The 12,028-nt window shown below is 50.7% G+C and overlaps 1 protein-coding gene across 1 annotated transcript; it reads left to right on the top strand.

The window, feature by feature from the left end:
- Positions 1-6,408: 6,408 nt before the first annotated feature.
- Positions 6,409-6,853, top strand: SPBR_03325 (clock-controlled protein 6; the record flags this gene model as incomplete). The annotated part of the gene is made up of 2 exons (XM_040761627.1): positions 6,409-6,647; positions 6,709-6,853. The coding sequence occupies 2 exons, from the start codon at positions 6,409-6,411 to the stop codon at positions 6,851-6,853; spliced, it is 384 nt and encodes a 127-aa protein (XP_040621090.1).
- Positions 6,854-12,028: the final 5,175 nt, after the last annotated feature.

The raw sequence follows: 12,028 nt of genomic DNA, 5'->3' as shown, positions 1-12,028 counted from the left end.
AGGGGGGGACAAAGGCCAAAAGGGGAACGAGCCGCGTTCGCGTCCGAGTGGATGCTGGATGAAAAAGTCACGATAGTGCAAATTAAACGACTCGACAGACGACGGAGAAAGGCCCCTGTCAGCCCACGACGCGGTCCGCCAACCGCTCTGCAGACGAGAAGACGTTTGGACAGGGAACGGCAATTTGAGACGGGAGGCATCTTCGGTTTATGGCTCGACGGTTTGTGTGCAGCAAAGCTGTTGGTGATGACGTGTGGCAATAAAAGACCAGCAAAAGGTGCCCGACAATGTTGCATCCTTCCCACGGCTGACTCTTGGCACATGAACATTGCAATCCCGCTTGCATTGGGGACAATCTGGACCGGGTAGCTACATGTGCCAAAGGAACAGCCAGGACCAGTCTCCCAGTGTATCACAAAGATTGGTGCAGAGGACAAACTTCAGATGAAGGATTCGAAGGATTTCCCCGAGTGCCATTTCACGGCGGCAGAACGTCCCAGCTCCCCCTGTCAGGTAGTCTCTTTTCTCGTCGTTTTTCCTTCCCTTTCCGATGATCCCAATGCGCAGAAACGCTTGGCGCTCTGGAAATTGCAAATTCATCTTTGTTTGGTTGTATTTTTGGATCGAGGCAAGGAAACGGTTGGCGGTCTGGACTTTTGTGGACAGCGCCTTTCCACCCTGGGTGGAGCTGATATTGTAATTTCGGTTTCTCGTTCTACGAAACGGGGTTGCAAATACATGCAAATACATTGTAAGATACTTCGTACTGTCTACGTGAACATGCTGACAGGTCGGCTGTGCTTGCTGCGTATCTTTCAGCTGCACTTGCGATGCACTTCCACGACGTGCGCGCAGTGGGAATACGTTGCTATGGCCCACAATGCCAGCGCATCGAAAGCATACATTGTAAATCGTCGCTTTCCCATCTCTATCAAGCATGAACATATGGCTCCATAGCGACTCCATCATCCCATTCTTGTCCGTCGTTTCGACCCGACGATGGAGCCACTGGGCGACTCCAGCCGAAAAAAGAGGAAAGAAAGCACACGCGCAGAGCGAATATCGCGCGTTCAATAGTTTGAGCCATTGTGGAGGACGTGGAAATGAGGTGTATGCCCAAACAGGCAAAACTCCAGTTGGCGACACGCGAGGCGGCGGCCGACGCGACGAGACCAAAAAGAAGCTTAGCAGCAGATGATCCACAGTCTGTCGATACCGCCACTTGAAGACTACATAGGGTTGAACGCGTACTGAAGATTCTTTTTCCGTAGTATGCTGCAGAGCATCCCCTGTCGCTGCTGACGAGGTGGAAATCCAGGAGCTATGACATTCGGGGGGCTCCGTGTGGCAAGGAAGCTATGAAGTTCGAAGTAGAAGGCAGCTGTAGCTTCCAAAATCTTCAAATAAGATGGCCAGGCGAGATTGGTTCCCAGGGTACAGAGTAGCTGTATGCAAGCAAAGCGTTCGACGATGCGACATTGAGCGGCTTTGGAGGACGGTGCGCTGTTTGAGGCCCATGCAGCCCCGTAATATGCAGCATGGAGTCCTTGTGGACAGAACACACGCGAGAGAGACAGGGGAAGCTCCTTTCCCTAAGCTTGGGTTGGGGGATAAGATACGTATGGAAGTTTCGACCTTGAGAAGGTGTCATGGGCTACTGGTTATTGCGATATAAAAATCATGCATTTGGGGGTGAATTTTCTTTATTCGTGAGTTTTTATGTTGCATTAGATAATTAATCCAAAGAAAACACGAGAACGATTAAAACTAGAAATATACGGGGGCATATTCCCAAACGAGTGATCCGATAAAAGCATCAGAAAATAACAAAGATCGGTTGTAAACATGAACATAAAAATAAAAACATAATCAAACAACGTTTTTAGCATTGAGAAACGAGACATGGAAATGCCAAGAGCAGCTTTTGTCTTGGACGTGAAAACGAGGAATGCAAAAGACGGCCGCAAAACAGTAGCAAAACAAAGCATAGTCGAAAGGGACAAACATCGCCCAGCCCGTTAGCCAAGCCTGTCTGGCGATAGTCAATCTGGGCAGACACGATCGGCCGGGCCAGGAGACGGGAGACGGGAATACGATAAGTGCGATAAAAGTATAATAATAAAAGTAAAAATAAAAATAAAAATAAAAATAAAAATAAAAATAAAAATAAAAATAAAAATAAAAAAAGGCAAACAAAGGCAAACCAAGCAAGCAAAGAATGTCGTACCAGGTAAGGGTTGATTAGGTCTCGACAACCGTTCGCGGTGCCAGGCCGTTGCCGTTCCATGTTGGATGAGGCTCTGGAGCATCAGAGTATCTCGAGCGCATACGAGAATCACAAGCAAATCGCACAAAATCACCTTACCAAAGACACTGCTCGTACTCAGTATTACTCATTACTCCCGTAAAAATAATACGATCGAGATGCACTCCGACTCAGCTAGCCAGCCCAATCTGGCCATACTTGCGACCACCGGGCGTCTCCACCGGCTTCTGGATCACCATCGATCTCGCCAGACTTTCTTGTTGCAAACAAGGAAATATGGCCAAGCAGGGGAAACAAGACAAGAACAGCTCGCCTCGCCTCGGCCGGTCCAGCTTCCATGGGATTGGATCAGCAAAAGAAAAGTCCACCGCAACTCTCACTCCATGCTCCGTATTCCGAAAACGTCCAGACTTATCCTAATCCTTGTCACAAAAAGGAAGAAGAAAAAGAAGAAGAAAAAGAAAAGGCCCGGCAGGGGAATGTCAGAGCCGACATCCCGCACAACAAAAGTCATCATTCCAGTCATACGGAGAAGCTGTGACAGAACGTCGTCGCAAAGCACGACATAATGGTGCACAAAAAAGGACCTCCCACGGCAACCAGCGAAGCATTCCTGCGTATCTGGAAAAATCCCGTCTATTTTGTCTTCAGTAAGAGCAGAGTAAAAAGTACCGCGCCACGGCAGTAGGCAACCGGTGCTGATGTGATGATCGTTCCTCTGTTGCCATAGATCCCATGCTCCTTTCAAAGAGTCTGTCGATTCAGCGAGAAATGGATGCGCCCAGCTATCTCTCTATCTTACTCGGAGAGAGTGAGAATCGTCAGAGAGGAAGGCGTTATTTGGGTCGTCCACATAGTACGAAGTACGAGGTCCTTCACAGTGCTGTTGTCGTCCACCAATAGACGCTTCTCCTTCGTACACAGTATGAGTTCAATAAAAGGAACCCCAAAAAGGAGCCAAAAAAGGGAACCCACCCGTGCCACCCACATTTGGCTCTCGAACCAGCGATGGCGTCCGCAGCTCATTTCCGCGCCCCGCTTAAAAAGGAAACGATTTTTTATTTTTTGCTCTTCTTTTCTTTTCCTGCTGCCACACCCCGGCTCGTCGCGTGTGAGCCTGACAGCTTAAAAAAAACTGTGCGTGGGCCACACCTTTTCGCCCTTTCGGTAAGGCACCTTCGTACCTTGCAGTGGACGGGACAGGCAAGCCACCACAACCTCTTGGAAATCTCAATCATCTCACGAAACCGCCAATTGCCAGGTGCCATTCTGGTCACACCAAACTGGGCTGAGTTGCTCCGTCCTGAGGGACAGCAGCCTCGTCAGGGCTTTCATGAGCATGATTCGTCTTCCGCTCCTGGAGAAAAAAAAGGGGATGAATAGGGGAGCATAGGGGAGCCGGGGAGGTCGCATTCGCCGTGCTGGGTATTCGTGTGGTGCGGTACGCGAGTCAGACTGGGAGTACCTGTGCGTTATATGGTACAGAAGGTTAAATACAAGTACCCCAATACACACATACTGTATCTTTGGGCCGTGAGAGCCACAGCTCATTTCCTGGCGAGCCTATTTTTCTCTTTTTCCTCCGTTGGCCGCCTCCCCCTGAGTGCCAAAAAAAGAAACAAAAACCGGGTAGTTGGGGGCAAAACGCGTTGGAAGAAGGTCATTCTGAGGGACTCCAAAGGGACTAGTGTCACTAAATAGTGGGAAAAGAAGAGGAAAGAAAGGAAAGAGGAGACAATCTTTGCTCGACTCTAGAGTATGCCCACCGCCTATCGACCGTACCGCCGGCTCTCCTTGTCATTTCTGATTACTACTACAGAATACCGTGCGAGAGCGAGGCGGCCAATTGGCCCACCCCTGTTCCTGACGCCGTCGTTCTGTTGGTTGTCGGTCATTGCGGTCCCTCCCTCTCTCTCTCCTCTCCACCTCGCTCTTGGTTTATTCTCTAGTGGTCACTTCAGCTTGGGCCGTCCATACACTTGAAAGTAAGGTACCTGACCGAGTGAGCGAGTCTCGTATCGCCGCAAAGACGTTATCTCGTAAGATAGAATCGACGGTCGGCCAGGCCTATCTTGCGGCGCCATTTCGCTCATTCCCTGTCCCAGGAAGCTTGGCTCTTCTTTCGTCTTTTCTTATCTCTGACACCATGACTCCGTCGTAGATTCCTGGGCAGCTGTAAACAACGCTCCCACTGCCTTGATTTTGGCACCTGCAGGCCCCAGTTTAGGTCCCAGGTGTGCGTGCATTGCATACGTAGTTGACTTCTGGTCTCCTGTTTGAAACAGATCGTGACGAACGCCACCAAAGAAAAAAACAATCAAGAAAAAAGCAAACACAATAATGTGACCCTCTGTGGCTGTCTCTGGCCATTCTGTGACGTATTGCAAATGCGTTTACAACAATCGGGTAACGGAGAAGCCCAAATCACGATTGCCTCGACAAATGTACGGTGTCGTAGGTCGTATGTGCAAACATGTTCCGTTCAGTGACTCCAACAACAAAATACAAAAGCACCGACGCAGGCGCGATCGCGGGATCTGCTCGCCCTACCCGGCTTCGCATCTTGGTCTTTGTCATATGCAATCTGCCATCTGCGTTCTGCATTCCAGTGGTCGAGCAATACACAGCAACCCGTACAAACTGCGGCTCCTCTGACTCGCTTCAGGCTCCGACTATGGTATGTAAGCCGCTGTTGCAGGGCAACCCAGGCTGTTGTGGATGCCATTCAGGGCCCAAAACACACCAAAGCAAAATAAGATACGATGGAGGAAGAAGACGCTCGCCGAAATTCGACATGTAGCTCGAATCCCCCCCCCCCCCCCAATAATGCGAACAAAATTACGGTCACGGCCAGGTGGTAATTACAGCGCTCGTATTCATCCTGGGAGGGCTTTTCTCGCTCATTTCGGGGAAATACTGCAGCAGGAGTATGGAGTCGTGGGCAGTGGAGGCGTGGGTGGTTGCACAGTCAACCGTGACCATGAACTCGCTGTTCACCTCGTCACTTCGTATTTTGGACCTCAGAAATATTACAGTACTACCCCCGTAACAAAGCATTGGGTGGCAAACCCCCATGAAAGCCCAGGCAACTCGGCGTAGCGAAAGGCAATCACAGGTGAAAATTAATCCAGATCCGAAAGAAGCAAGTCCGGTGGCATGAAGATGGACTGACAGGCCTGCCAGACAGTGTGAAATAGGATCAAAATACGATAGAGAAGGAAGAAGGGCATGGAGGGAAAATGAAAACAAACCCGAGATATCCTCTCTCTCTCACCACTCCACCACCGTCACAACCACTCCACCTCCTTTACTCCTTTTCCCTGGTACCCACACAATCCATATCCACACACCCCTGTCCCCTCCTTCTGCTCTCTCTCTCTCCCCCCCGATCCACACCAGGCGAAGGCGATGAAGGTCACTCCACGACTCAGTAAGAGGCAGAGAGACGTCGACGGTAGCATCCACCAGCCCCTAGTCCGCTCCCGGAAAGTCCTGTTATGATAGACTGGGAAAGGAAATTATGGACCGCTGCACGGATCTGGGCTAGTTAGCGCCGGTCAATCTCTTTTTTTTTTTTTTTTCCCTGGCGTTGTTTGGTCAGGCCCAGGTTCCCTGATCCTCTCTGATGCTCTGTCGTTCCCCGTTCCTCGCTCGTTGTTGTCCTCCACCTGGTGTGCAGCTGCATGCCCAACACCCCGTTTCCATCCCATCTGGCATCTGCAAGGGCCCTGTTTTGATTTTCAGGCGCTGGTGGCTGGCCTCTGAGCACAAATGGCCACCCCCCCCCCCTATTCGGCCTTTTTCTCACTCCCCCCTTCCCCTGTCACAAAGACAAACATGCACCAACACCAACAAAACGGCCCCCCAAACCACCCTGAAAGACCCCCGAAATAAGTGGCCATGGTCCAACGCGGTCGCCCATTTCTGTATATAAGACCGCCCTCTCACTCCCTTTCTTGGTCCATTCCCCTTTCTCTTTTCTTTCTTCTTCTCTTCTCTTTTCCTCCTCACCCACACTCGCTCACATACAAAACTACCCTGACTCTACAGTCAATTTCACTCGTTACAACAACCTCAACACTCCTCAACCTCTACCACTTAATTCTCTAAACCGTCTTCCGACAACCACCCCAACCGACAAAATGAAGTTCTCCGTTGCCTCCCTCCTGGCCCTGGCCACCGCCGTCTCTGCTGGCTCCAACGTGACCTACACCACCGAGGTCGTCACTGCCCTGACCACCTACTGCCCTGAGGCCACCACCCTGACCCACAACGGCAAGACCTACACCATCACCTCGGCCACGACCCTGACCATCACGGACTGCCCCTGCACCGTCACCAAGCCGGTCACCACCGCCACCACGGTCTCGTGCACGACTCCGTAAGTACAGCCAAATTGGTTATTCACAATAGGTAGAAACTTGAAACTAACCGCTCTCCAGCTACAACAACGCCACCGTCACGCACACCAAGGGCACTGCTTCCTACACCCCCACCCAGTCGGCTGTCGTCACTGCCGGTGCCGGCAAGGTCATGCTGTCCGGTGCTGCCGGTGTCATCGCCGTCGGCGCTGCCATCCTGCTGTAAATGTAGCCAAAGAAGACAACCAACCCCCTCCTACATATACCTCTTACCGGAAAAAAACCCCTACGCCAAACTTTTTTTTATGTGCTGGGAATAATGGATTTTGTGAAGATTTGAAGATGTTCCAAGGACAACACCGTCAATCTTTGAGGAGCAAATTTTTTGAGAAAGGATGACTTGTTTACCGCGCAAAGGGTCTCTCTTTTAGCCAGCGAAGTTTTTTCTATTAATATGATTTCCGCTTTTATGTGAGAATTACTTTCTCTGTTCTGTCTGGGAGACCCTGTTCTTTCGTTGTTCTTTCCTCTTTGTTTTGGACAAAACTTTTATTTCTAAACATCTTCGCTTCTCTCACTTTTTCCATCAAGTTTTCATATTTCCCATCACAAAAAAAAACCAGGCTTTTGAACAGTTTTTTAATGACCCTTGGGAAAGCGATTTCTTTTTTTTTCTTGTTTCCGACTACCATTTCTTATTTTCTGCTCGATGTTCTGCTAGGGACTCTTGTATTGCCTTCGTTCTTTTTAATGGTTGATAGACATCCATATTTTTATTGAAATATTCCTTACCAGATTCTATTGTTGACATTGTTTGCTGTCGCTTGGTGATCATTCTGCGGAGCATTGTTTCAATCGTGTGCGGTCTTGAAAATCATAAACAAGTCATCTTTACAAAAGACAGTAGTTCATGGGATGATCATAAACACAGACGAGGCAGTCGTATTTTCTCCGCCGTTCTGACAAATCCTTTCTCTATCCCAACAACCTCAACACAACTTGTGTAGACTACGCGGTAGTTGAAGTCACTATAAACAACCCCATGCGGCCCATCATCTCTGGCGATCCAGATCGTCCCGTCGCGTATCACAACATTTGGCATCCGTCATCTGCCAAATGCGCGTCCGTCACTGCCGACGAGAAACCAGCTGGAAACCGGTTGGACTAAACGCAATGTGCAATTAACCTTCTTTTCGCTTTTTGTGTTCCTTATCGTTTCCGTCCTAGAGAACACCCGTTGTTACGTTCCCTTGATGCCCTGTTGTGAAACCGCTCGTAGGCAGCAAGCTCCCTCTGCTGTCCTCACCCCAATCTTGGCCTTTGGCGATGCTTTCGTTGCCAGGCTTTGAAACTGGAATCCTCTTCTATTCTACCCTCTGCCTCTGAAGTCTGCATCTCGCCCGGCCCTGCGGAAGAGATAGACGGCCCGTTTTGTGGGACGGGACAGCCTTCTTGGGTCCCGGAAGCGACGGATAGCTGCTTGCTATTACTCTGTATTGCCTTCTCCAGGTTCCCGGGTAATACAGTCCACGGGGAAGAGGAGAGTCATGAAAGAAAGCAACTGAAGGGGAAAAGAAAGGCAGACCCTCCTGCCAGCCAACAGATCCAATATACGGAGTACTCGTAGCCAGCCTCTCTCGTTTGACAAACAAAATATGTGATGGCTGCGCACCCAATTTCCACCGTCAGAATACAGCAAGCAGCACGACAAGTTATCTTCCGCTTTTCCCTTCACATGCGCCCGCTGGCGCTTACCCGACTCCAGAGAAGAGACGCGACAGGGAACATTTTGGTGTGGGAAATTGCGCACCCTCCATCAGAAAAATGCACTCCGCCGACAAGAACACCCCCCCCCCCCCCCCCAGGCCAGTTCAGTCCAGCCAGCACGCTCGCAAGGTCTTCTATCTTGACCCTTGCCTCACGCAACAGCGCCAGAGCGCCTTCTTCGTTTGGGTGCTCTTGAGAGCGTGTCGAACATCGTATTCTACACTGCGATACGAGGTTGATGGATTCTGTCGTAACGGCCTACGAAGTACGAAATACTACTATCTATCTCAACCCATGTTCGCACTTTGCCGTCCGTTCCCCGGTCCCTGGTCTGCCCTTCGAGGAAACCCGATGCGTCGTAAACCAGGTCGATTCGCACTGCCCAGCCCCAGAAGGGCCCGACCGCCGCAAGCTTTTTCGTTTCTCGCGCTTCCATTTTTTTCTTGTTCATTTTGATTTTGCGCAGAATCTAAAACATGTCTCACTTGCCATCAATGTCGCGCGTCCAGACCACTCCACAATTGATAGGCTCGTATTTCTTTCGTCTGTCGTTCTGTACTTTGTACCCTCTGCGATGTACCCTTCGGAGCCTCTCTCCGTGCTCCTAGTCCACCTTTCTCGTCTGTTTCCATCGTCGCAAAAAGGACCACGTAAACTGTAAACAAAGCAGCTCGGCCGCAACCCAGCCGTTTCCAATTTGCACCGAAAACTGGCACCAGCAGAGACAGCGCCCGCCGCCGTCGCGCAGTCGCGCCCTTTTCTGCGGCGCGCAACGAGTCCACTAGACACAAAACGGGTACATGTACACGGACAGGAGGCGAATCCGCCCGTTTCCAGGCACCGCCGCCATATTTTATGCAAGAAATGCACCAAATTGTGCACGTTGCTAGAGTGCAGCAGGGGGACTAATGCAGGAACAGCCAGGGCAGTCGACTACAGAGAGAGAGTCGTTTGCTACGTCGTACAGCTGTTTCCGGTCCAAAGGCGCTAAGCAAAAAGCAAGTTCTGTCGCCGCCAAGCAAAGGTTGCCTAGCGAGCCTAGTTTTTCACCGGCTCTGTTTTCCATCCTATTTTTGAACCATAGTGAACGTTTCTTCCACCTAAGATACGAACATGTATACTGTGTGTACGGCTGTATGTGCACTGTTTAGGCACAACGCACTGCCTCGGAAGAACCAGCCACAGTTGGACAAGCGTGGCCGTGTCTTGGTTTTGCGTACATACTTCGTACTGGCCTCTCGAGCCTCTCTGCCTCTCTGCCTCTCTGCATCTGCCTCTTCCCTGCATTGCACCGTCGCACCGTCCCTCCGTGACCTGTCCTGCATGGCACACCCCTCCTCCCTCTGAGCAAATACGAGCTTCGCTACCAAGAGGAACCCGAAAGGAAGTGTGGCGCCAGCCCGAGCTGCCTCATCTGGTGCCACCTTTTTGGCCCAATGTGTGTTCTCAAGATGCTCTCATGCTGTTTTGCGACGGACTGAGCGTTTTGGACCCAACCATTGCTGCGCTGCGCTGTCCATGGCCAAACCAAAGGAATCAAAAGGTTTTGGCGTATGCCAAGGGGTTCGAGTCAGCAAGCAAGCTCTGAAGAGCTGGGACGTGAGGAGGTGATGAGAAGACGAAAAAGAGCGTCCCCGGGAGACGGGCCGACGGCGGCGTGGACAAGGGAACGAGCTGTCCTGCAGCATGCCAGATGAGGTGAAGCCGCAAACAGAAATCAAGAAATCTGCCAAGAAGATGCGAGAGGTGTGCTGCATGAAAAAAAAGTACTGACGTAGGTGAAGCCTTACTTGGCGGAAAGCTTGCACTTCGGGCAGAGTCGGTGTGGGACCTTTCCTACCGCGGTCCATGGGACGATTCAGCAAGGCGAATTGGTCGACGTCATTGCAGCTGAAGCCGGAAGAGTGAGTATCGTCATCTTTCAGGATCAAGGACTTTTTGTCGTTTGCTTTGACCCTCCCAGCCTTCTTACCTTAGGACCCCTTCTGTCGACTCTTTGTCCTCTTCAGCTGCCCTTCTGATTGCCCTGATTGCGACCGGCCCTGAATCTGACGCGCTGAGTGAGACATTGGTGCCTGTCTGTTCCAGATCGCATGCCAGTGAGATACGTCTGAGAGAGGGCGTTGAACAAAACTAGCGCCTGTCTGGGAACGGAGAAAACAGTCCACAGAACCCTGAGCCTAGAGGGGGTGTGTGGTGTGAAACAACAGAACTTGTGTGCTCTCGTTCGGGGTTGATTGGTAACCATCTTGCTGTTATCGCCCACTGCGTGTCTGGGCATCTGTCCTGCCAAACCATCCAAGACCCTGCTTGTGTCTTCTGCGTCCAATTTCAACATTCCAGAGAGTCTCTGTTGTTTGTTGACTTTTTCCATTTCTGCTGGCATCCAAACAGCCCTGCAGGCTCCCTATGAGTAATGCACTGCACTGGTGTGCATCTTCCAGAGGATCGATGCTTGAGTAGCGCATGCGCGATGCACACGGGAGGTATGCAGATCGACTCGGGGCATGCATCCAAGATGGTGAATTTAATCGCCTGCGCAGGCAGAAGATACAATAACGATTCGCCTCGTTTACCTGCATGTCCTGGACTCAGAATATGCAGCCTGGTACGACGGACCGCTTCAGGCTCGGCTCACCCAGATATCGGAGGTGTGATCCTCGGCGACGGGTATGTATCAGGCGGTACGTCCGAGTCCTGTACTTGGCATGTGGCGAGCAGTGTGTCTCCTGTAGTAGTCGCCGGAGTTGATCACATTGTCCCCGGCCATCGTCAGTTCGGCTCCGCTCCTCGGTCTCGCGATGCGGTCGCGCCCGTCGCGCCCGTCCGGACACACTGTCCACGACGCCTTCTGGTGTCTTGCCTTAGGAGTGACCAACGTTTCTGATACCTGTTCAGGCCCGTGCTCGCGTACATCAACATTTTCTCCCATGATATATTGCACGTGTCTTCTGGTTCATGATGCGATGTCAGCAAGCGATAGCGGTTCGTTGGGTCATGTCCTGTGCAGCATTGCTGTACTGTTGGTAGCTGTACGTGATGATACAGACGGTGTTTTTTGATCCATGTATCTGTATCCGCTGTATTCGTCGTGGTTTATGGTGTATGATGGTAGGATTGGGTTCATACTGTGGTTTATTTTTATATTATGGTTTTGAAATTTGACGAGTGGTATTTTTTTTTTAAAAAAAAATCCCTACGACAAAAAACAACAAATCCACAACAAACTCACCGCGAAAAGTATCTCCAACGGAAAATAAAAGCGAAAAGGAACAACACGTAATAACTGCCGATATTCCATGGACAAAGTCTGTTCGTCGTTGGTGAATGGCAAAGCAGACTAGGTCGGCTAAGCTAACAAACGTAACCGAACAAGTATCACATATGCGCGAGGATGATGCATTGGCGCTTTACAAGTACAGCCCGCCAACTACGACTTAAGAGAGCCAACAACCGCAGCCAACGTTTGCATAACCGACGACGTAATCTGTATGGCTGAGACGGGGATTTCGAGGTATTGGCCAAACATGTTGAGCCAGTCATAATGTGCAGCCTCCACGGTGTAAAGGACAGGCATCGGCCTTTGAACAGCGGACGCCGTGTCCGTGGATGCCATCGCTTCTCCAACTTATAC

The sequence above is a fragment of the Sporothrix brasiliensis genome, assembly GCF_000820605.1.
Source record: "Sporothrix brasiliensis 5110 chromosome Unknown Cont17, whole genome shotgun sequence".
Classification (NCBI taxonomy): domain Eukaryota; kingdom Fungi; phylum Ascomycota; class Sordariomycetes; order Ophiostomatales; family Ophiostomataceae; genus Sporothrix; species Sporothrix brasiliensis.
Note: the sequence above shows the minus strand (reverse complement) of the source record. Positions and strands in the feature narration are given on the sequence as shown.